At 42.0% G+C, this 25871-nt stretch overlaps 2 protein-coding genes and 1 pseudogene across 5 annotated transcripts; 2 read left to right on the forward strand and 1 right to left on the reverse strand.

The window, feature by feature from the left end:
- Positions 1–1822: 1822 nt before the first annotated feature.
- Positions 1823–4147, forward strand: LOC129832561 (rho-related GTP-binding protein RhoG-like). 2 transcript variants are annotated; one of them, XM_055896708.1, is made up of 2 exons: positions 1823–1940; positions 3050–4147. In XM_055896708.1, exon 2 carries the CDS (start codon positions 3076–3078, stop codon positions 3649–3651), a length of 576 nt encoding a protein of 191 aa, XP_055752683.1. In that variant the 5' UTR covers positions 1823–1940; positions 3050–3075; the 3' UTR covers positions 3652–4147. The 2 variants fall into 2 exon arrangements, with proteins under 2 accessions (XP_055752683.1, XP_055752684.1); XM_055896709.1 differs by having other exon boundaries at positions 1832–1931.
- A 607-nt stretch (positions 4148–4754) lies between these two features.
- Positions 4755–15863, reverse strand: LOC129832558 (post-GPI attachment to proteins factor 2-like). 3 transcript variants are annotated; one of them, XM_055896705.1, is made up of 6 exons: positions 15420–15863; positions 15021–15186; positions 14687–14936; positions 14267–14373; positions 8679–8787; positions 4755–6142 (listed from the first exon to the last, which is right to left on the reverse strand). In XM_055896705.1, exons 2-6 carry the CDS (start codon positions 15183–15185, stop codon positions 6012–6014), a joined length of 762 nt encoding a protein of 253 aa, XP_055752680.1. In that variant the 5' UTR covers position 15186; positions 15420–15863; the 3' UTR covers positions 4755–6011. The 3 variants fall into 3 exon arrangements, with proteins under 3 accessions (XP_055752680.1, XP_055752679.1, XP_055752678.1); XM_055896704.1 differs by having other exon boundaries at positions 15021–15191; XM_055896703.1 differs by lacking the exon at positions 15420–15863 and having other exon boundaries at positions 15021–15224.
- A 130-nt stretch (positions 15864–15993) lies between these two features.
- Positions 15994–22962, forward strand: LOC129832549 (neuronal acetylcholine receptor subunit alpha-9-I-like; annotated as a pseudogene).
- The last annotated feature ends 2909 nt before the right edge of the window (positions 22963–25871 follow it).

A 25871-nucleotide genomic window follows, 5' to 3' on the forward strand; every position in this document is an offset into this window, starting at 1 on the left:
TTTTCAATGGCCACTGGCACGCTCGAGAAGTATATTCTTCACGGATGAATCCCGGTTTCAACAGTGCCTTGCAGATTGTAGACAGCTTGTATGGCGTTGTGTAGGCAAGTGGTTTGATGATGTCAACGCTGTGAACAGAGTGCCCCATGGTGGCGGTGGGGTTATGGTATAGTCAGACATACGCTACGGACAACAAATACAATAACATTTTATCGATGGCAATTTGAATGCACAGACATACCGTGATGAGATCCTGAGGCCCATCATCGTGCCATTCATCTGCTGCCATCACCTCATGTTTCAGCATTATAATGCATGGCCCCATGTCGCAAAGATCTGTACACAATTACTGGTAGCTGAAAATGTCCCAGTTCTTCTATACTCACTAGACAAGTCACACATTGAGCATGTTTGGGATGATCTGGATTGACGTATACGACAGCGTGTTCTAGTTCCCGTCAATATCCAGCAACTTCACACAGCCCTTGAAGAGGAGTAGGACAACATTCCACAGGCCACAATCAACAGCCTGATCAAGAAGATGTGCTGTGCTGCATGAGGCAAATGGTGGTCACACCAGATACTGACTGGTTTTCTGATCCACCCCCACCTTTTTTTAAGGTATCTGTGACCAATAGATGCATATCTGCATTCCCAGTCGTGTGAAATCCATAGATTAGGGCCTATGGAATTTATTTAAATGGACTGATTTCCTTATATGAACTGTAACTCAGTAAAATATTTGAAATGGTTTATTATTATATTTTATATTTTTGTTCAATGTAGTTAAAGAAGAAAATTGACTACTTCAAAATGGATAATGTGGTGTCGATCTAAGTCTATGTGGGCTATCAGAACAAAGGTACAGAGGAGCTCATCGACTCATCAGCCCCCACAACTAAGCTCAAGTATGCCACCTTGAGGCTGTAGGCTACACAACACTAGCAATAAAAGAGGAGGAGATATGTTGATAGGGAAAAAGAGGGGGGGCATCTTCTGATGGAACTGATGCCCCCCATCAGAACAGATTTGAGCCTCAATGGGATAGGCCTTATCATGTAGGCCTTATCATGATAAATCACAAATTCTTATAATAAAGATGTATGATACACCTTGATCTGATAATATACTGCATCATAAGCTAATGGTAAATCATCAATTCTTAGTTTAAAGGCCCAATGCAGCCATGTTTATATTAACATCAAATCATTTCTGGGTAACAATTAAGTACCATACTTTAATAGTTTTCCATTAAAATTGACAAAAATAGCTTTTTTAGCAATAAAATATTTCTCAAGCAAGAATTTTGCTAGAACTGTCTGGGAGTGGTCTGAATGTGGAGGGGAAAACTGAAAACTAGCTGTTATTGTCAGAGAGGTTTGGAACTCTTTTTGTTATTGGTCTATTAACCAATTTACTGCCTGGTGATGTCACCAGGCAAACCAAAACTCCCGCCCATTGCAAACCTGAGGATTAGATGGTCTTGTGTAGATTATATTTTCAACCGGCAACAATCAGGAAAAACACTGATCCCTTTTCTTCCCACTTCTACAGTGTTAGTTTCATCAGCTGTTGTACAATATGATATAAAACACAGGAAACACTGAATTTTGTCTGCACTGGGCCTCTAACAACTATGTGGTTATTCCTATTCTGTACATTTGAATGTCAAATAAGGTAATTCATTGGGTAACAATTTTATTTAAAAATGCTGTTTAATAATCTACCAGCAACGTATACTTAAAACAATAGCTCAGGCTGTCGTGGTGGGGAGACAATACACTTCCTCACAGTGCCATTATTTCTTGAGTGACTTCCTCTTCAGCGAACACACACACTTCCTCCACTACAGCAACACTTTGCTTGACTGCTTTGACGCTCTCGGACAGATTGTAGGCTATATGTTCATACAAAACCTGCCATTAAAGAAAGTATGTTTGGTGAGTCTGACTTGTTTTTAACCTTTGCTTGTTTTTGTTGTCAAATTGTTGTAATTATGTACTACTACTGTATAATAGATATGTAGGCTGTAACATATAAACCTACGGAAGCACTTGGTGACGCACCATAAGGCGAGGTAGCCAACTGCCGTTATAATTTTGGTAGGCGCAATTCTATATCAAACTCTATAGGCCTACGATATGGCATGCAATGTTAAAATCCACAATTGCAATATTTAATTGTGACAGTTATTTTGTGTTTCATTTAGCCCATTTAAAGTTCTAACTTGCTCTGCTGACTCTTTTTCTGTGAAATTATGATAATGGTGAAAAAACTTTACTGTAATTTATGGTGAACTCTTTTTCTAATTTCAGGGTTACTATTAGGCCCTATTAACACATAGCCCTTTTCTTAATAATCTAGGTGAATGAAATGAGAAATGTACACGATCAGAATGCTATGGCCTTGTTGATGGCCTAAAATTAGTAAAATTCACCTATCATAGATATTCAGTGGATAAGCCAAGGGTATGCATCAGTGGTGGTAGGCATACAAAGGTTTATTGGATTTGATGAACTATCCCCAGTCAGTGTACAGAGAAGTACATTTCAGTGCTCCCAGGCTCGGGTCCCTGTAGACTGGGTTTAGTTATATTCACATTTTCTCCAACATTCTCAGAGAGCAGTGGGAAGAGTCCAGCTCTCCTCTCTAACAATGAATTACAATTACTGCATGTATTTCAAACTCTCCAGTCTCCACCCATATTTTGCAGTTTCAGTGTTCACACTTGAATTCATGGGGAACACAAGCCTTATGTACTGTAACTATAAATAAAGTAGGCCCACAGATTAACATAATGTTCAAGTTGAAATGAAAGCCAGTAGATAAACAAAGACGGATAAAAATAGATAGTGTCAAACTGTACTGTGTAAATGAGGGTGTGAGAGTGATGTTCGTACCCGATAAAGTGTGAGAGCAATTTAAACCACAGACCTCATTTTCAACAGTTTAAATTTGTTGGGCCCTAGCCAGTGTCTCTCTTTTGGTGTAAAGTGCACCTGAACATTGTAGCATAAAGTGCATTTCTCCCTGTGTTTCTCATGTCCAGGTGTCTGAGAGAGTGAAGGGGCCAGAATGCAGAGCATCAAGTGTGTGGTGGTAGGAGACGGTGCAGTAGGGAAGACCTGCCTACTCATCTCCTACACCACCAACGCCTTCCCCAAGGAGTACATCCCCACTGTGTTTGACAACTACAGTGCCCAAGTGACTGTGGACAGCAGGACTATTAGCCTCAACCTGTGGGACACAGCAGGCCAGGAGGAGTACGACCGCCTGCGCACCCTCTCCTACCCCCAGACCAACGTGTTTGTCATCTGCTTCTCTGTTGCCAGCCCCCCCTCCTTTGAGAACGTCAAGCACAAGTGGCACCCGGAGGTCACCCACCACTGTCCCAATACGCCCATTCTACTGGTGGGCACCAAGAAGGACCTGCGTAATGACCCGGAGGTGTTGAAGAAGCTTAAGGATCAGAACCAGACAACCATCACCCAACAGCAGGGCACTGCCCTGGCCAGGCAGATCCAAGCCATCAAGTACCTTGAATGCTCTGCCCTCAACCAAGATGGAATCAAAGAGGTGTTCGCTGAGGGTGTGCGAGCCTTTCTCAACCCACAACCTGTCGCCACCAAGAAACCCTGTGTGCTATTGTAAAGGCAGTAGGAAACCCTGTGTGCTATTGTAAATGCAGTAGGAACCCCTGTGTGCTATTGTAAAGGCAGTAGAGATACTATCACATATGCAAATCAAACAGAACAATATTAATTAATTGAATGTGTGTAAACCATTGGAGTTGATTTTATTGTGAAATATGTTTTTGTTGTACTGCCGATAACAAACCCTGCCATATCAAGACTTCCTTGAGACAAGAGGAACATTGAGGAAGAGGCATTGGCTCAAGATGGATGCCTCAAAACTGAGCCAATGTTAGGTAGGCAAGAAGGACCTGGGTCAAATGCTGTCTGTAAGAATCCTTGCTTTCGTATATCCATTATTTTGCCCTCTTTTTATAGCAATTAACAAACAAGACCTGAGACTTTCTGATGAGGAGATACATTCTCTCATTTATCAGTGCTTGTATTGTTGTCACATTTTGACATGTATGGCCTTTACAAAAAAAATAAAAAAAAATATCAGGAATTTAAATATCCATCCTCCCATAATGAATACTTCTTTTTCACAAATAATTTGTTGTATCATAGAAGTATGTTTTTTTACACCATCAGGTGTGTTGTGTGCTGTTAGTGCTATTCAACTTTGTCTGAATGTGTTGAATGCTGGACACAAAAGAGGAAATGCAGGGAGAGGTTTTTGATAAGAAATGCATAGGCTGATTTTCCTATCGAAGGTCATTAGTCAGTGTGCGTGTGCGTGTGTGTGTGTGTGTGTGTGTGTGTGTGTGTGTGTGTGTGTGTGTGTGTGTGTGTGTGTGTGTGTGTGTGTGTGTGTGTGTGTGTGTGTGTGTGTGTGTGTGTGTGTGTGTGTGTGTGTGTGTGAGAGAGAGATAGAGGAGAGAGAAATGGAACCTGGTTGTAACTTCCCTTTGAAAGTCCTTAGCTTATTATCTATTTTAGTTAAGTTGGGGTTCTAGATGTTTCAATGTTGTGTAACTATTTTGAGAAGGCCATGACCCCACTCTTCGAGGGTGTCTCAGGGGTGTCTCAATTCAAACATAAGCACCCACCAAATTATTATTATTGTTATGACATCTTCTGTACCGTTATAAACGAGAGATGGAAATTATGTGCAAACTGTAGTGTAGATTACTGTGACATGTCTTTATTCAGGAACAGCAAATAAATGTGTTGATCAATGCATACAATTAAATTAATACTTCAAGAATGCCAAACCCTTTCCAATGGAGTCATGGGATGTGATAGAAACCAGCATGCTAAACAATGATGAGGTCCCTGATTTGCCTGAGAATGATTTGGAAGTGAAATGATCCAGCTTGCTGTTACAGAGTTGTGAAACATACATTTTCATTTGTTGCACAATCACTGTCCTCTCTCACACCTCAGGTCACTGGACTCATTTGACAGTGAAATAAGGCCTCAGTGCCTTTGCTCTGCCTGCTGGATAACAGACACCTCTTTGTGTGAGAGCAGTGGAGGGACATACAGATATATGTCCTTACTGTTTTAGTATAGTATATACTGTATGTGACTGTATACACTCTAGTACTATCTGGATCTACCTCTCCATCTCATTCTCTCTCTGTCTCTATGTCTCTCTCTCTCTGTGTCTCTCTCTCTGTGTCTCTCTCACTCTCTGTCTCTCTCTCTCTCCATCTCATTCTCTTTCTCTCTCTCTGTCTCGCTCACTCTCTCTGTCTTTACAAACGAGGAAGTACATTTATTTGTAACTTCCTTAATTTAGGTTGTGGACCTCACTGACTGACTGACTCACTAAGAATAAGCATGTTATGGTAAATAACAAAAAGGTTCTGAAATAATTGTTTAATAAAGCTTAATGTTTACGCAAAAAAATCACTATTAGACTATTAATACCTTTAAGATATCTCTCTCTACTTGAGAATATACAAAATCATATTTGCGTTTGTCCACAGTTCGTGATGCATTTAAAAATACTTTCTACAAAGAGCTGAAGACACTCTCTTCAGATCACATCATTGGCAACAGTCAGCATTTCCCGAATTTCACAAGTGATAAGTCATAGACACGTGAGCATGACTAAAGAAGGACATACTCTTAAGTCAAGGTGATCTAACCCTAACCCTAACCCTAACCCAAATCATAGAGGACTCTAAGTCTGTCATCTATCATACAGTATGCTAATATCAACATTATCAACATGTTGGTACAGTAGGATTGACTTTCAGGTTGAACAGTCCAGATAAATAAAGTGATTATTTACAGTCATGACATCCGCCATCATGTAAATATATGGAAGAAGGCGCTCTCTTCCTGCTCCTCCTCCTCTGCAACAGCATCATCTCCGCTAGGTGTGTTCTGAGTGGTTGAACACCTGTCACCTGACCCTCTGTTTCCCAGTCAGAAGTCTTTACCCTCCTCTGGTGAGATGACCACCATCTCTCTGCTCTTAAAGTCCCAGAAGGCTGTTAGGTGGAAGGCCATGTTGGAGAACACCACACAATACTCAAAGAGGGCGAAAAAGGTGTAGCCTGTGGAGGTTAGGAAAGACAGGAGACTTTTATAAACACTTTAACAAACAATGTAAAATTAAAATATACTTTTGTATCATATAATGCTTAAAGGTTATGAACAGTCAAAATAATGTTTTTCATGAAAATTGATGATATCTGAAGGAAACCAGATGAAAGTATGATGACTAAAGTATGAAAAATGACTGTTGCTTTTACATTGATAAAGTTTGATCACAAAGTTACTGGTCCCCTCCCCCATGTCGAACACTAGGATTCATTATTAAGGGGACAAGGTGACATCACCTTAACTTTCATTTTAATACACCAATGTTAACACGATATACTCTTACCTTATTTAAAGGGTTTGCAAAGCTGTCATCAAGGCAAAGGGTGGCTATTTGAAGAATCTCAGATATATAATTTGTTTGGATTTGTTTAACACTTTTTTGCTTACTACAAATACTCCATGTGTTATTTCATAGTTCTGATGTCTTCACTGTTATTCTACAATGTAGAAATTTGTAAAAATAAAGAAAAACCCTTGAATGAGTAGGTATTCTAAAACTTTTGATCGGTAGTATATATATATATATATATATATATATATATATATATATATATATATATATATATATATATATATATATATATATATATATCATTTGGCAGGGATCTTGGGATGCAGATCACAGCATTCCCACCTTTTGTTCCATGCTGGCTGAACACCTAGCTAGCCAGTAACTAGCTAACACCATACACAGTTGGAAGGGGAAACACAAGTATCGTTGCCATAGATGAATAGGGTCAACTTTGAATTATATTTGCTGACACCCTACAGTCAAATGTTGGCATCATTAGAGTAGCTATCTAGCTATGTAAACCACGCCTCTCTGCAAACACAAACACGCCTTCTCCGATGTCGGTTACAAGGCGGTACCTATTTAAATTGTTTAACTTGGATCAAAAGTTTCAGGTAGCCTTCTGCAAGCTTCCCAAAATAAGTTGGTTGAATTTTGGCCCATTCCTCCTGACAGCTGGTCAGGAGACCTGAGTCAGGTCTGTAGGCCTCCTTGCTCGCACACGCTTTTACAGTTCTGCCCACAAATGTTCTATGGGATTGAGGTCAGGGCTTTGTGATGGCCACTCTAATACCTTGACTAAGTTGTCCTTAAGCCATTTTGCCACAACTTTGGAAGTATGCTTGGGGTCATTGTCCATTTAGAGGACCCATTTGTGACCAAGCTTTAACTTCCTGACTGATGTCTTGAGATGCAGCTTCAATAAATCCACATAATTTTCATGCCTCATGACACCATCTATTTTGTGAAGTGCACCAGTCCCTCTTGCAGCAAAGCACCCCCACAACATGATGCTGCCAACCCATGTTTCACGGATGGGATGGTGTTCTTCGGCTTGCAAGCGTCCCCCTTTTTCCTCCATCAGACCAGAGGACATTTCTCCAAAAAGTACGATATTTGTCCCCATTTGCAGTTCAAAACGTAGTCTGGCTTTTTTATGGAGGTCTGGAGCAGTGGCTTCTTCCTTGCTGAACGGCCATTTAGGTGATGTCGATATAGGACTCATTTAACTGTGGATATAGGTACTTTTGTACCTGTTTCCTCTAGCACAAGGTCCTTTGCTGTTGTTCTGGGATTGATTCACACTTTTCAACACCAAAGTACGTTCATCTCTAGGAGACAGAACGAGTCTCCTTCCTGAGCAGTATGACGGCTACGTGGTCCCATGGTGTTTATACTTGCGCACTATTGTTTGTACAGATGAACGTGGTACCTTCAGGCATTTGGAAATTGCTCCCAAGGATGAACCAGACTTGTGGAGGTCTACATTTTTTTCTGAGGTCTTGGCTGATTTATTTTGATTTTCTCATGATGTCAAGCAAAGAGGCACTGAGTTTGAAGTTTGGCCTTGAAATACATCCACAGGTACACCTCCAATTGACTCAAATTATGTCAATTAGCCTATCAGAAGCTTCTAAAGCCATGACATCATTTTCTGGAATTTTCCAAGCTGTTTAAAGGCAGAGTCAACTTGGTGTATGTAAACTTCTGACCGACTGGAATTGTGATACAGTGAATTATAAGTGAAATAATCTGTCTGTAAACAACTGTTGGAAATATTACTTGTGTCATGCACAAAGTAGATATCCTAACCGACTTGCCAAAACTATAGATTGTTAACAAGAAATGTGTTGAGTGGCTGAAAAACGAGTTTTAATGACTCCAACCTAAGTGTATGTAAACTTCCGACTTCAACTGTAACAAGGATATCATTGATGCAATTTCAATTATGTTTCAGTTACTTTGTGTTTCACCAAATTTCCTTTAGATGATTTTACTGCAACACTGGTCACTGCATCCAAGTTGCTTAACATAGGCGTTTCAAAGAGCTGTCAGTCAATGCGAGCTCATGAATATAATCTCCCCGCCCACTCAGCTTGTCATTTCAAACTTCATGGTAGTTAGCCATGAGAGAAAAAGTATTTTCAGAATGACTGCTCATGACCTTAAACATACTGATGCTACAATATACTTACTCCCTTGTTCACAATACATGTTGTGTTTCCAGTAAAAGTAGGCAGCCAAGCAGCAGAAAGCGATGTTGAGGATCAAGCAGCGGATTTTCCAGTGGAAAGATTTCACGTCCTGTGTGTGAAAAAAGAAAGAGCGATTTGATAGAGAAAGATTGCAATATAAAAAATATATATTGTGTACTTAACTACTGTGTATTTGTACTATGCGATTGCAATGGCCTACTTTGTAACTTGAACAATTAAAAACCTTTCATTTATCTAGGTTGAGAAAGACAATGAGCAGTCTTAATCAAGCCCCCTCTGAGAAACTATTGAGATGAGACATCAGTAACACATTGCAGCTGATGTAAAAACAGTTTCAGCCACATCCTTCCACTAATACTATTTATACTGCAGATCACTGGCAGCGTCTCAAGCAAAAGCATTTTTTCTATTTACTGGTCCCACCCTTAAATGCCCACAATAGATTATCATGACACACGATTACAAGCCCCATATCAAACCATTATCCAACTGCAATTGCCCATAAAAATGGTATGACAGTGGCAGCCTAATACTACTGTATGTCAATGGCGGTCGGTGCCATTCATGATCAGGGAAGACGATTAATAAAAATAAATAAAAAATAATGAGTATGGCCTTATTTCTATTACAGCTTTTTTATTTATTTTATTTATTTCACCTTTATTTAACCAGGTAGGCAAATTGAGAACACGTTCTCATTTACAATTGCGACCTGGCCAAGATAAAGCAAAGCAGTTCGACACATACAACAACACATAGTTACACATGGAGTAAAACAAACATACAGTCAATAATACAGTGAAAAATAAGTCTATGTACAATATGAGCAAGTGAGGTGAGATAAGGGAGGTGAAGGCAAACAATATATATATATAAATAAATAAAAATATAAAAAGGCCATGGTGGCGAAGTAAATACAATATAGCAAGTAAAAAATAACACTGGAATGGTTGGTTTGCAGTGAATGAAGGTGCAAAGTAGAGATAGAAATAATGGGGTGCAAAGGAGCAAAATAAATAAATACAGTAGGTAAAGAGGTAGTTGTTTGGGCTAAATTATAGATGGGCTATGTACAGGTGCAGTAATCTATGAGCTGCTCTGACAGCTGGTGATTAAAGCTAGTGAGGGAGATAAGTGTTTCCAGTTTCAGAGATTTTTGTAGTTCGTTCCAGTCATTGGCAGCAGAGAACTGGAAGGAGAGGCGGCCAAAGGAAGAATTGGTTTTGGGGGTGACCAGAGAGATATACCTGCTGGAGCGCGTGCTACGGGTGGGCGTTGCTATGGTGACCAGCGAGCTGAGATAAGGGGGGACTTTACCTAGCAGGGTCTTGTAGATGACCTGGAGCCAGTGGGTTTGGCGACGAGTGTGAAGCGAGGGCCAGCCAACGAGAGCGTACAGGTCGCAGTGGTGGGTAGTATATGGGGATTTGGTGACAAAACGGATGGCACTGTGATAGACTGCATCCAATTTATTGAGTAGGGTTTTGGAGGCTATTTTGTAAATGACATCACCGAAGTCGAGGATTGGTAGGATGGTCAGTTTTACAAGGGTATGTTTGGCAGCATGAGTGAAGGATGCTTTGTTGCGGAATAGGAAGCCGATTCTAGATTTAACTTTGGATTGGAGATGCTTGATGTGAGTCTGGAAGGAGAGTTTACAGTCTAACCAGACACCTAGGTATTTGTAGTTGTCCACATATTCTAAGTCAGAGCCGTCCAGAGTAGTGATGCTGGACAGGCGGGCAGGTGCAGGCAGCGATCGGTTGAAGAGCATGCATTTACTTTTACTTGTATTTAAGAGCAATTGGAGGACACGGAAGGAGAGTTGTATGGCATTGAAGCTCGCCTGGAGGGTTGTTAACACAGTGTCAAGAGAAGGGCCAGAAGTATACAGAATAGTGTTGTCTGCGTAGAGGTGGATCAGAGACTCACCAGCAGCAAGAGCGACATCATTGATGTATACAGAGAAGAGAGTCGGTCCAAGAATTGAACCCTGTGGCACCCCCATAGAGACTGCCAGAGGTCCGGACAACAGACCCTCCGATTTGACACACTGAACTCGATCAGAGAAGTAGTTGGTGAACCAGGCGAGGCAATCATTAGAGAAACCAAGGCTGTCGAGTCTGCCGATGAGGATGTGGTGATTGACAGAGTCAAAAGCCTTGGCCAGGTCAATGAATATGGCTGCACAGTACTGTTTCCTATCGATAGCGGTTAAGATATCGTTTATGACCTTGAGCGTGGCTGGTTAGCAGATGTTAATGCGAGTGTAGCGAAATGCTTGTGCTTCTAGTTCCGACAATGCGGTAATAACCAACGAGTAATCTAACCTAACAATTTCACAACAACTACCTTATACACACAAGTGTAAAGGGATGAAGAATATGTACATAAAAATATATGAATGAGTGATGGTACAGAACGGCATAGGCAAGATGCAGTAGATGGTATAGAGTACAGTACATACATATGAGATGAGTAATGTAGGGTATGTAAACATTATATAAAGTGGCATTGGTTAAAGTGACTAGTGATACATTTTTACATCCATTTTTCCATTATTAAAGTGGCTGGAGTTGAGTCAGTATGTTGGCAGCAGCCACTCAATGTTAGTGGTGGCTGTTTAACAGTCTGATGGCCTTGAGATAGAAGCTGTTTTTCAGTCTCTCGGTCCCTGCTTTGATGCACCTGTACTGACTTCGCCTTCTGGATGATAGCGGGGTGAACAGGCAGTGGCTCGGGTGGTTGTTGTCCTTGATGATCTTTATGGCCTTCCTGTGACATCGTGTGGTGTAGGTGTTCTGGAGGGCAGGTAGTTTGCCCCCGGTGATGCGTTGTGCAGACCTCACTACCCTCTGGAGAGCCTTACGGTTGTGGGCGGTAGTCGTTTAGCTCAGTTACCTTAGCTTTCTTGGGAACAGGAACAATGGTGGCCCTCCTGTGGGAACAGCAGACTGGAATAAGGATTGATTGAATATGTCCGTAAACACACCAGCCTGCTGGTCTGCGCATGCTCTGAGGACGCGGCTGGGGATGTCGTCTGGGCCTGCAGCCTTGCGAGGGTTAACACGTTTACATGTTTTACTCACGTCGGCTGCAGTGAAGGAGAGTCCACAGGTTTTGGTAGCGGGCCATGTCAGTGGCACTGTATTGTCCTCAAAACGAGCAAAGAAGTTGTTTAGTCTGTCTGGGAGCAAGACATCCTGGTCCGCGACAGGGCTGGTTTTCTTTTTGTAATCCGTGATTGATGGTAGACCCTGCCACATACCTCTTGTGTCTGAGACGTTGAATTGCGACTCTACTTTGTCTCTATACTGACGCTTAGCTTGTTTGATTGGTTGTTAGCTAGTTTTTTTAATGTTTCAACATTTTAATTTTTATGAAATTCACTGAGGATGGTCCTCCCCTTCCTCCTCTGTGGAGCCTCCACCGCTGTATGTAGCATGTATGTAGCACATCTCCAAACGACGTCCAGCAGCCCTTACAGGAACCAGTATATTTAGCTAACATTCCACTCCTTGCCACTCCATATCATTGCCAAATCAGACTGGGTTTCCACTAGTTACCACAGCCACAAAGTAAACATTGGCTACATCATAAAAATTCTTAAAAACAAAAATTAGCTTTTTTGTCTTAAATTAAGTTTAAGGTTAGGAAAAAGATTAGTTTCTAAATCTGATTTTTAGAAGGTCATTGTAGAAATAGGCGGGGTTTATGACTTTGTGGCTGTGGTAACTAGTGACGACCAAGAGGCTGGCCTTTCGGCAATGCAGCTGGATTTACGGAGTTACTCATTGTTGTTGGAAATAACATTAATATTTTCCATGACAACATGTGGATCCTCAAAAAATATATAATTAGAATCAAAAACAAATATTTTGCTGTTAGCTAGGCAAGTTTTTGTATGTTGAAGCTTAATATCAAAGCAAAGAGGTTTTGTGTTTGGAATTGAAGTAGCTACAGTATGTATTTAGTTTGAGAATTTAGACGTGAGCTAGCAACTTTTGACGGACTTGTTATGTCTGGACAAAAAAATAACTACCAACATTTTCCATGGAGAAAAAAAAAGTGATACACGAGTTCCAATATTCAGATAATCGATGCGATTGGAGCATAGCTGTGAGGGTTATCAACCAGGATCAGCTCTGTTCTCGAGAATGTTCATATTTGAAGATGGCAGAAAGCCAGTCTCTGGCAATGACAAGGAGTGGAATGTAAGATAAAGATACTGGTACTCAGGCTTGGCAAGTATATACCATATGCAATGAATACATTATGTGCCAGTGTAAGTGTGCAAGCCAAGTTAGAGCAAGGTTAATGTGTTTGTGCTTGCTACAATCTCTGCGTGTGTGCATGTGTGGTGCACATGACAGCCTACACTCCCAATGAGTTGTGTGGAGTGTGGAGGGTTGTGTTGGTCACAGCCCCAGACTGGGTCAGGAAACAGCTGTTCCTCCAGAACAGAGGCCCAGGTCCTGACAGTGTAAACACAGCCAGAGGCTTCTTCCAAGTCTGACTGAACAGACCCTCAGTAACACCCTATACCACCGATCTGGTTGGGATCAAAATGCTGGTATTTCTCCTAGAGTCCTAACACAGAATAGCAGTGCTTCAAGTCCCTCAACCATATAGTAAGAACTTAAAATGAGAGACTATATAAATAAGATTTAGCTATAATGATTGACATGGGTAAATGCAATAGACTGGAGCACTGAAGGCTCAGTCACCAGGCAGTATGCATCAGTGTGAGTGAAAGGAAAGGACACAGGGAGATTCTGTCTTCTCTTATACTCCTCTGTCCTCCTCTCCTCCGTGACCCGGAAACCGATAATTGGTCGAGTGTTTCAACTCAATGATAGGTGAACAGAGAACTTTGCTTCTCTCCTCAATTGCCTCCTACAGTCGAAGATACTCATGTGTAGTGCAAAGTGTTTTCAAATCTGCCGCACTCCCTTTGAAACAGCTGTTGTATTCTCAAGGGAGAAAAATGTTTTATACACGAATTACCCTTTTATATATAAAATGTCTCACACAACTAGCTAAAATAATTTGCATTTATTTTAGGATTCCACCCTTGTAAACGTAATTTGTAAATGACATGCTAGTGGAGAAGAAGAGTTTAATTTTATACAAGTGCATTTGTTTCCATGTTTCCTCTCCTTCACTACTCTCCTCGATTACCTTTGACCGTTTTAGAAAGGTGGCAAGGAGAGGATGGAGAAGAGGATGCGAAGAGTCAAGCAAAACCATTTGAGAATCTCCCCACAGCTTTGAACTGCACTTGACAATGCCGTTTCATCAGGCTGCAGTAGTTGGCTTCTACTCTAGAGGGCTCTAGTGTCAACATTGTCGACATTGCAGACAAAGTCACCAAAAGCCCCTCTACTAACAGGAACTATACTATACTGCCTGCTTCACCAGGAAACTGTATCATACCACCAAAATAGTTAGCTCACTTCTTCATTCAGTTGAACGAACAACTAACTTCCCTTTACATTTCTGTCTTTCATGCAATTTCAACATTTCCTGATCAAGTACAGGGCTGAAGGGAAGTAACGATGCCTTACCTCAGGAATCAGTGAGTACTTCTTTATAACCAGCCACAGCCGACAGGTTAACACCATGTGGATAACAGAACTGGCAATGAACAGGACAAAACCTTCTTTATGGACAACTATGGGGCAAAGAAGGACATAAAAGCTAAAAGCATACAAGTACAACTGTATTAGTCATAACACTCACTGATACAGGTTATATGGTTTATAACTAGGGTCCATAGTTTTTCCTGGTCGGGTCATGTATCTGGAAAAACTCAGGGCCTTATTTATAACTGCAAGAAATAGGCAAACGAAATTCTGTAATTTGTTCAAAAACATAATTGTATATCATGCAGCATATTAATCCATGTAAATGAGCAGCCTATTATGCTGTAGGGCAGGCCTTATGCCGATTTATTCCCAGCTGACTAAATGTCAAAGGTCACTCACGGTATGTCTCATTGGATGACACGTAGGTGAGCAGCAAGAGGCCAAAGTTCTCAGTGATGGCACACATGAAGTTGAGGCAGCTGAGCAGCCACTCCAGGAACCTTGTGGAGAAGCGGCCCTTATAGAAGTTAAAATAGGCCACGGCCACCAGGAACCTGGGAGCAGAGTGCAGGCCAATGCAGAAGCGCCAGATATGGCACTCTGGGCTCAGGCTTATGGAGGCACTAATGGAGGGCAGATAATTGGTAACCTAACCCCCCCCCAAAAAAAAGACAGTCAGACCATGTATTTGCATGCATGCTACATTTTTAATAAAAGGGACAGGATTGATTACCTTGCAATGTGTGTCAGTGGAGTCCTGGAAATGGAACACGGAGGAGATGAAGATGCAGGTAATTAAGCCAAGCAGTGGCAGACTGACGGTGCCCACAACACAGGAGGTGAATGATAGTCTGATCAGGGGCTTGTCATAACCCAGGACATGTGGACCCTGCAGCATCCTAGACTGGGACATCAGGGCCATATTTATCACTAAATAAGCATTTTAACTGAGAATGTTCAGATATGAACAAAATAATGTGTAATAATCATATAGGCTAATTCTGGATTTAGGTTTGAGAGTTTGACATGCCTCCTGCAAAATCATGCTGCTGTTTTCAGTGATATTAAGGCAGGACTATATATACGTTTGATCAGAAACATGCATAAAAATGATCTGAATATGATTCCATACCTCCTATTTGTAGGCTACAGCCAGATCAATTGTTTACAGATATAGCTCTTGCATAGTCAGAAAAGGAAATGGCTTTTGTTGGCTTGAATTGGACTGTCACCACAAACGCATTTGCATCGTCGCATATAGGGATTTATCTTGGTCGGGTATTTCACAAATTGTAATGTTTTCTCTAATTCATTAGCATCTGTTCATGTTCCCTTCAGCCCAGCACAACATGAACACTGAGTATCATCAACGCGATGCAGAATAAGCGTTTAACCTGAATCCTCCCCCAGCTGCCATATTATAAATATCTTCAATAATGTTTGAAAATAAATGCAGTACAAATGAAATACGAAAAAAGTATTGAAGATATCGGATTAAAATGTATTGCGATAACCGGAAGAGATAGCAAGGTACTGGCTCAGTAGTGACCGGATGGGAGTAGCCTATAAAAAAACGTCGGCACGTCAAGAACCAGTCATGTTACGCGATGTGTCTGTACTGAAAAATCATTGGTGGCTGAAGTGTCACGATGTGTAAGAAATTGAATTCATTGATAAGCCAACTTTATATCACCGGAGCTGTCCGTGGTGCTGTTCTTGCGCATCACCAAATGCTGTAGCCTTATCTTTGACAGCCTGGCAATGCAAGTTGCCTCATGAAATAACCATATACATACTTTGAGAAAATGGGGGTATTTGGAAAAGACTCAAGTCAATGTTTTTGTTGTTGATGGTGATGATTTTTGGTCAATGGATAAGTCCCACGCGTCTTATTCAAATATATGATGTGTAAATTCCAATAGTGCTCAAATACGTCATGATGAGCCTCCACCCCGCCTCTAACGCCAGTCATCTCACGCTAACCATCATCTTTGTCAAGGCACAAGAGCAGTCTACAGCTATTCATCCGGGAACTTAAACGTAATTTAAATGATCATCTGGTATATTTTTGGATATAGATAAGTGTAACCTGTAACAGCAAAATTAAACTATGTGGATTTCGAGCTTCGCTGAGTTTTATTTTCTGCTTGAATATTATTCCAGGTAGGCTATAGATTCTCTCTTTTGCTGAACTATGTACAGTTGAAAATTGTAAATTCCCAATGTACATATTTAGGAATGTAGACGTTATGTTAAGTGTCTATATCAACACAAACTTACAGTCCAATCGCAATGATTGTTTCTCATTTTGTGTTTTCAGTCAACATCAGGCAAGTGGTGAGTTAAATGGTTTCATGACTGGTTTAGAGTAGCCTCTTGACATATAGCCTGTTGGATTTGTATTACATTAAAAGAGTTACTGAAGTACCTGATGTAAACTACATTATTAATGGTCTCTTAATGATGAATCATTGTGACATCTACAGTGGTTGTTTATTTCCTCTGTCCCAGTCAGATTCTGATTAGATAACCCTCACAGCTGTTTCCCAGGCAGGAGGCAGGATCTCCCTGCCATTTGTTTAGGTATCATCTTATTCACAGTACCAGTCAAAACTTTGGACACACTGACTGATTCAAGGTGTTTTTTTGTTTTGTTTTTCACCATTTTCTACATTGTTCAATAATAGCAAAGACATCAAAACTATGAAATAACACATATGGAATCATGTAGTGACCAAAAAAGTGTTCAACAAATCAAAATATATTTTATATTTAGATTCATCAAAGTAGCCACCCTTTGCCTTGATGACAGCTTTGCGCACTCTTGGCATTCTCTCAACCAGCTTCATGAGGTAGTCACCTGGAATGCATTTCAATAACAGGTGTGCCTTGTTAAAAGTTAATTTGTGGAATTTCTTTCCTTCGTAATGCGTTTGAGCCATTCAGTTGTGTTGTGACAAGTGATGTCATATTTTATAGTTTTGATGTCTTCACTATTATTCTAAATATTCTAAATTCTAAAATAGTAAAAATAAGGAAAAACCCTGGAATGAGTAGGTGTGTCCAAACTTTTGACTGGTACTGTAAATTAATCATGTGGCCCTTTTCTACAGCCTCCTCAAAAGGCTTTATTGAAACAGTGAAGCAGGGTAACATCTGGCTCACCCAATCCACTGAGACCACTGTAAACAGTTGCTTCTGGCAGTGTTCTGAACTCAATTATGTTTGTCAAGAATTTGAAATGAATTCTCGGGAAAAAAACAATAATTTAATACATGTGAAAACCATATATTCTCATAACAACATAATAATACAAAGAAACAGGATCAAAGATTGGAGAGAAAATGAAATGGTCCTGTATATTCCAAGTATGCAGAAGATTGCACAACTGTATTTTGTTGAAAACTCATCCAAATATTATTTTATCTTTCTATACAAATGGATAAAAAAGAATCAGCATAAAGTACTTTAGGGTGGCAGGTAGCCTAGCGTTTAGAGGTTGCTGATTCGAATTCCCGAGCAGACAAGGTGAAAAATCTGTCCATGTACCCTTGAGCAAGGAAATTATCCCTAGTTTGCTCCAGGGGTGCCATACTACTACGGCTGACCCTGTAAAACAACACATTTCACTGCACCTATCCAGCTTATGTGACAATAAAAAACACTTTTTTTAATGCATGCATTTAACCTACAAGAACAGGGTACAGTATGTCTATTAGAGTGTATTATAGCCTAGCTGTGTTTATTTTCTATGGTGGTATTATATAGCAAATGTCCCATGGATTAGGGCGTGTATCAACATATCCCTGCTTGGGGTCAACAGATGCCTCAGTTGCATCTGCTGGCTCATAATGGAAGCTTTGCTTCATCTCTTACTATAGCATCAGAAGCGTAATCCACTCCCAAATCCCCCTATGTCCCAGTGTTCTGCACCATCTGCCATGTGTTCACATGTTCTCTGATACACTAAGACTTTTACCCATGAACAGGTAACTGACAAAACAAAGGAATCACATGAGTAGATGAGGGATACAAAGTACTGTATATTGAAAGCAGGTGCTTCCACACAGGTGCTGTTCCTGAGTTAATTAAGCAATTAACACCCCATCATGCTTAGGGTCATTTAAGTATGATGGGATGTGTCTCTCTGTATATGTGTGTGTATGTGTGTTTGTGTGTGTGTGTGTCACCAGATTTAAACCCAATTAAACACTTTTGAGAAATTCTGAAGAGGCGCAGGAGAGCATTTTCCACCAGCATCAACAGAACACCAAAGGATGGAATATCTAATGGAAGAATGGTAATACATCTCTCCAATAGAGTTCCAGACACTTGTACAATCTATGCCAAGGCGCATTGAAGCTCTTCTGGCGGCTCGGCTATTAAGACGAGTTGGTCTTAACAAGTTGGTGTTTCCTTTATTTTTCAGTTACCTGTATATCTTTGTTCTGGCTGACATCAGGTTGTAACAGATTGTCATTTTTGAATAAATGTATGATGTCGTGCTCACTATATTAAAATAAATTGATTGTGTTTAGGTGTTTAGGTGAGAATTATGTTCTTTCTTATACATTTTTAAATGTATAAGAAAAAAAAAAAAGAAAAAAACTCATACGTTCACATTTGGCATTTGAAATAGACGTCATATTTTAAGTGCTAAGTTAATAACTAGTGAAATGAAGCCAGTGGTCACCATGTTCCTTCTATTCCAGGATGAACATAACCAGATCTTGACAGCATATTTGTGGATACAACAGGTGTGGGTAGACTCATACCTCACCTTGAATAAAGATGATTATGATAGACTTGATACCATCCGAATACCTAGTAGTTATATACGGAGACCTGATATAGTCTTATATAACAAGTAGGTCAGACTGGTATTGGGTTCATCAGAAAGCTCTGTTGCTCCCACAATCCATTCCACACATCAACGTTGTTGTCAGTGTGGAGGCACAAGCTGAACCCTCCTTGAACACATTTATTCATGCGAGTGTTCTGCTTTTTATACACTGGGATGTACTGGGAATCTGGGAAGTAACTGGCGGCAGGTAGCCTAGCGGTTAGAGTGTTCAGCCAATAACTGTAAGGTCGCTAGTTTGAATACCCGAGCCGAAAAGGTGAAACATCTGTCGATGTGCCCTTGAGCAAAGCACTTAACACAAATCTGCTCCACTAGTGCGGTACTATTGTTGCTGACCCTGCCAAACAACACATTTCACTGCACCTATGTGACAATAAAACATCAAGGTTATAAAATGCAGAAACAAAGTTGAGTCAACCCATAAAAGAGCTATCTCATTTCATAACGGGGCCACTCTTCTTCCATTGATTTTCTTGTGCCTTTGGCTAGTCCTGCTAGTCATGCCTGGCTAGTCCTGCTAGTCATGCCTGGTTGGTCCTGCTAGTCATGCCTGGTTGGTCCTGCTAGCCATGCCTGGTTGGTCCTGCTCGCCATGCCTGGTTTGTCCTGCTAGTCATGCCAGGTTGGTCCTGCTCGCCATGCCTGGTTTGTCTTGCTAGTCATGCCTGGTTGGTCCTGCTAGTCATGCCTGGTTTGTCCTGCTAGTCATGCCTGGTTTGTCCTGCTAGTCATGCCTGGTTGGTCCTGCTAGTCTTGCCTGGTTGGTCCTGCTAGTCATGCCTGGTTGGTCTTGCTAGTCATGCCAGGTTGGTCCTGCTAGTCATGCCTGGTTGGTCCTGCTAGTCATGCCTGGTTGGTCCTGCTAGTCTTGCCTGGTTGGTCTTGCTAGTTATGCCTGGTTGGTCCTGCTAGTTATGCCTGGTTGGTCCTGCTAGTTATGCCTGGTTGGTTCTGCTAGTCATGCCTGGTTTGTCCTGCTTGCCATGCCTGGTTGGTCTTGCTAATCTTGCCTGGTTGGTCCTGCTAGTCATGCCTGGTTGGTTCTGTTAGTCATGCCTGGTTTGTCCTGCTTGCCATGCCTGGTTGGTCTTGCTAATCTTGCCTGGTTGGTCCTGCTAGTCATGCCTGGTTGGTCCTGCTAGTCATGCCTGGTTGGTCCTGCTAGTCATGCCTGGTTGGTCCTGCTAGTCATGCCTGTCTGTTCTAAAAGGTTAATACATTTGTTTCTTCTTTCTTAGAGTGTTAATATATACATTGTTCGTCACTGTCTTCATATGAATGGACTTCAGTCTCTGTTGATCTAACACTAAACCAATGCTAGTATAATTCTTAACTGTGTGCTTTAATCAACAGCTGTACAGTTATCTCTCTCTCTCTCTCTCTAGCTCTCTCTCTCTAGCTCTCTCTCTCTCTCTCTATCTTACTCTTAATTGATCCCTTTTATTTGACCAATTTAAATTACATAGAGTTGCAACAATACACTCAATAAAAAATCATTGATGATAAAAACACAGTAGAGTTAACATATTTTTTCCTTCGGGAAACACGGTCTAACTTCTTATCCTCTGTTTTGAACTCTGTCCATCTTTTCCCCAATGAATGAATGAATAACTGAATCACTCTTTGCCATTGTGGTGCTGGTTCTCAGGTCCTGGGGATGCCTGCCAAGAGGAACATAAATCTGTATCGCTGCTGTGCTGAACCTTACCCTGATGTGACCTACACTCACCAACTAAAGAGGAAGGCTTCCTTCTACGTGTTCAACCTGCTCATCCCGTGTGTGATGATCTCCTTCCTGGCTCCGCTGGGCTTCTACCTGGCGGCTGACTCTGGGGAGAAGGTGTCCCTGGGCGTCACCGTCATGCTGGCTCTCACCGTGTTTCAGCTGTTGGTCACTGAAACCATGCCTCCATCAGAGAACGTGCCACTTATTGGTGAGGGCAATCAGGGGTGGACTGGGACCAGAAATCGGCCCTGACATTTCTAACACACTGGCCCATTATTTTACTTGAGTCCCCCACATCAGACTATTTTCTCCCTTGAGGCCCCCATTACTACCCAGATCATGATAATTTTGCAGAAAAAAACAAGTGAGACAGGCCCACTAGGCTAAAAATGGACCATCACATCTGATATTTGCTGAAATGCCAAATGGTCAGTCCGCCCATGAGGGCAATCATTAGCCAGTGATGAACATGTCCGTAACACTGTAGTTGATTGAACTCCATGCACTGTCTCTGTCAAGGGGAAAACAGGACCTTTAAAGTGACATCAGTACCATTCAATGATAGATAGTGATAATTATACATGTTCCTCTTTCAATGTCCCACAGGAAAGTACTACATTGCCACCATGACCATGATAGCAGCCTCCACGGCCCTGACCATCTTTATCACGAACATCCACCACTGTGGCCCAGACGCCAAGCCTGTGCCCAAGTGGGCCAAGATCTTCATCCTGTAGTACATGGCCAAGGAGTGCTTTGTATATGAAGTAGGGGAGAACTGCATGTCTTTCCAGCCTGAGAAACAGGACCCGCCACCTCAACCTGAGGTGCAACAACTACACCATGAACGGACAAAAGGTCCAAGAAGACTTGATTCTGAAGGTGGAAAGAGGTCAAGACCCACAAAATAATTGAGGAGACAGAAGATCAGTTGATGAGCCCCACCGGCTCCATGGGGAGGAACCCCACCAACCACTACAGTGCCTGGAGAAACGGCATGTTCATGGACTGTGGGGACTCGCCAGGGCTGGCCGCAGCCAGGAGGAGCCGGAATGGTGGAGTAGGAGAGAGTACAGGGAGAGAGGAGGTGTGTAAGACCCAGTGCACCTGTCAGCACCAGCAGCTCCTCTGACATATTGAGTACATTGCCAACTGTTACAGAGATACGAGGGCCACAGCAAAAAGGACTGGGGAGTGGAAGAAGGTGGCGAAGGTGTTGGACCGATTCTTCATGTGGATCTTTTTCATCGTGGTGTTTTCCATGAGCCTGCTCATCATGGGGAAAGCCATCTAACCTCATACCTGGGCTGTGTTCATTAGGTACGAAACAGGAGAAAACATGTTGAAGTGAAGGAAGTTTTGCCTGAAATGGTGTATCAAAATGTTTTTTCGGTTTTACACTTATTGAGGATAACCAAATTGAGAGAACAGGCAGCATGTGCAATACGTTTGAAGTGATCAGTTTCCACTTTTCACCTCACACTTTTTTATACATTAAGGCCTAATTTGAACAGAAGGATTTCATCCAGACTTCATCAATTTAATTTAATTGTTTGTTATTCCAAATGTGTGTTTGTTACCTTCATATGTTGTTATTGTTTACTTTTACAGTTTAGTTGTCATACAGATGTAGGATCTTAATTTGAGCCAGTTTGCTACTGCAGGAAAAATAATCCTGCTGCAGCAACAGGAAATGTGAATTATGTGGAATATAATTAATGGACATTTTTGTAGGGGTGATATATTTTTTGTACGAGAAAATCAAGTCTGAAATGTCAAAGTGGAAATTACAAACTTAAGAAGCTCACATATACTACAAGTTCTACATTTCCTGGAGTTCTCCTGCAAAAGGTTGAGGAAATGAAGATCCTACATCTCTACATGTGGTGTGTGTTAGATCATTATTTGTAATTTCTAACATTAATTTAAAAGTGAACATGGGAATTGCAATACCATTCAGGGATGATAAAACAGAAATTAACAGTTGATTTAAGCTTTATGGGTTAATTTGTCAACAATTAATAACACATGAAAATCAATTATGTTTGTGACATTTAATAAACACTTAAATAATCAGTTACAGCATCACAATATCCAGTGCTTAATTTGTAAATCGGGAGGTTCCTGGTCAAAAAGTGAGAGCGACATGGGGAGTTCTAAGGTACCAGAACAAATAAGAAAAAACAATCCCCTTCATAATAAAGCATTGCATGCAGACTATCGCATGTGCGTAGTGACATAGAGCAGTAGAATAGAGGCACTTACAGAAGTTGCACACATCGGGAAAATAATTTGTAGCCTAGTGTCTGGGAAATAATGTGGCCTTTTATTAATGCATTTCATGCAATTCGACGTAATTTTGCATGACTGGCAGAATCTTTGACACTGACAAACTGAGAATATGAGATCAATGAAAACGACCTTGTCTTGAATCCATCAACAGCCTTTGCCTAGGAAATTCCTAAAAATGCTTTCCAGTTTCAACCAATGATGCGCTCATGCCAAAAGCCTCGCTCTCTCTCTTTGGTAAAACAATGTTTGGATGTTGATCAAATATGTTGGTAGCCTACAGCATAGTGTTCACTTTTCAGCAGGAGCCAATTGCTTTCCAACCTGTGCTTCCCCTCAACTGTATTTGAAATATTGCGAAAAAACGGTTTTGACTGCATGCTGTTTTTTCACGGACAGATTTGCCGCTGTAGGTTTTCGTTATTACATGCTGACCAGACCGGACACGTCGCGTTGTAGCACTAGAAACGATTCGGTTGGTCGTTTTATATGTGGATTAATTGTCGGAGTAGAGATCCTTGTCCATTTCAGGTAAAATAACAACTCAATGTTCATATCCCAGGACAAATTAGCTAGCAACAGCAAGCTAGCTAAACAGGACAAATTAACATTAGCTACTAAGTGCAAGCTAACTAGCTAAAATACCATATATGTTTAATGCTTTTCGACCTGTCCCCAAATTAATGTCATTGGTTCAGAGTTTGTTTTGATATTTTAACCTGCGTGTCGTGATCGCGTTTGGTGTGGGGGGGCAAAATAAATTTATGCACGATAGCGCACGATGGAGCCCGCGCGCAGCCGGTTTGGGCAAGGTGTTACTGGGCAACAATCCACAGCTATGCTATTTAAAAAAAAAAATCTATTGATCCTTGGTGGCTAGATTATAGACCTTCTCATGGTGTAGTAGGCTATTCTGAATGATTTCATTAACATACAGCGGTAATTCTATAATTTTGGCAAATGTATGTATCAGGGGTGCTGCAGTTCCTTCAGAACCATTCGCGTGGCAATGGTTTTATCAGGAAAACATTATAAAGTGCATGAGAGATGAGAGTTGTAGGCTCATGTCTTTCAGAGCAGAGATGGAGAGAGATCATAGAAAGTGAATCTAATTCTAGTTATGTGAGAGATAGAAGCGCGCTTCTCACACAGGCACGGCCAAGCGTTGGTCTCACTGTAACGGTCCTGACCTGTTTTATGTTGTTTTTTGTATGTGTTTAGGTCAGGGCATGTGTTTTGGGTGGGCAGTCAATGTTATCTGTTTCTATGTTGGTTTTGGTTGCCTGGTATGGCTCTTAATTAGAGGCAGGTGTTTTGCGTTCTCCTCTAATTAAGAGTCATATTTAGGTAGGGTGTTCTCACTGTTTGTTTGTGGGTGATTGTCTCCTGTGTCGTCGAATGTATGTACCATACGGGACTGTTTGGCTGTTCGTTTATTTTTGATGTCGTCTGTTTCCTGTCCGTGAGTTTTCGTTTAGTTATGTAAGTTTATGTTCAGGTTTCGTCAACGTCGTTTTCTTGTTTTGTATTTTTGAAAGTGTTTTGTTTTTTCGTGTTGCCATCATAATTTTTCAAATAAAGAGATGGCCTATTTCCCTACTGCTGCATTTTGGTCTGATGATCCTTCTCTCCTCTCCTCGTCCGAGGATGAGGAGAGAGACAGCCCTTACAGAATCACCCACCACGCTAAGACCAAGCGGCAAGGGAATGCTCAACAGAGCAACAAGGACTCCTGGACTTGGGAGGAGATCCTGGATGGTAGAGGACCTTGGGCTCAGCCAGGGGAATATCGCCGTCCCAAGGAGGAGTTGGAAGCAGCGAAGGCTGAGAGGCGCTGGTATGAGGAGGCAGCGCGGCGACGCGGTTGGGAGCCCGTGAGTCAGACCCAAAAATTTCTTGGGGGGGGGGTACACGAGGAGTGTGGCAAAGCCGGGTAGGATACCCGAGCCAACTCCCCGTGCTTACCGTGGAGGTAGAAGGCGTCGTACTGGTAAGACACCGTGTTATGCGGTAAAGCGCACGGTGTCCCCAGTACGCGTGCTTAGCCCAGTGCGGGCTATTCCATCTTGCCGCACTGGGAGGGCTAAGTTGGGCATCGAGCCGGATGTCATAAAGCCGGCCCAACGTATCTGGCCTCCAGTACGTCTCCTCGGGCCGGCGTACATGGCACCAGCCTTACAGGTGGTGTCCCCGGTTCGCCTGCATAGCCCAGTGCGGGCTATTCCACCTCGCCGCACTGGCAGGGCTACGGGGACCATTCAACCTGGTAGGGTTGGGGAGGCTCGGTGCTCAAGAGCACGTGTCCTCCTTCACGGTCCGGTAGACCCGGTGCCACCTCCATGTACCAGTCCTCCGGTGGCAGCCCCCCGTACCAGGCTGTCTCTCCGGGTTCTCTCTCCTGCTGTATCCTCCTCTCCAGCGCAGCCAGTGCCTAGACCACGCACCAGGCTGTCTCTCCTTCTCCTTCCTACAGAGCCGTCCTGCCATGACCACCCAGAGCCGTCCTGCCATGACCAGCCAGAGCCGTCCTGCCATGACCAGCCAGAGCCGTCCTGCCATGACCAGCCAGAGCCGTCCTGCCATGACCAGCCAGAGCCGTCCTGCCATGACCAGCCAGAGCCGTCCTGCCATGACCTGCCAGAGCCGTCCATTCAGGACCTGCCAGAGCCGTCCAGCCGGGGCCTGCCAGAGCCGTCCAGCCGGGG

The sequence above is a fragment of the Salvelinus fontinalis genome, chromosome 33 (genome assembly GCF_029448725.1).
Source record: "Salvelinus fontinalis isolate EN_2023a chromosome 33, ASM2944872v1, whole genome shotgun sequence".
Lineage (NCBI taxonomy): Eukaryota > Metazoa > Chordata > Actinopteri > Salmoniformes > Salmonidae > Salvelinus > Salvelinus fontinalis.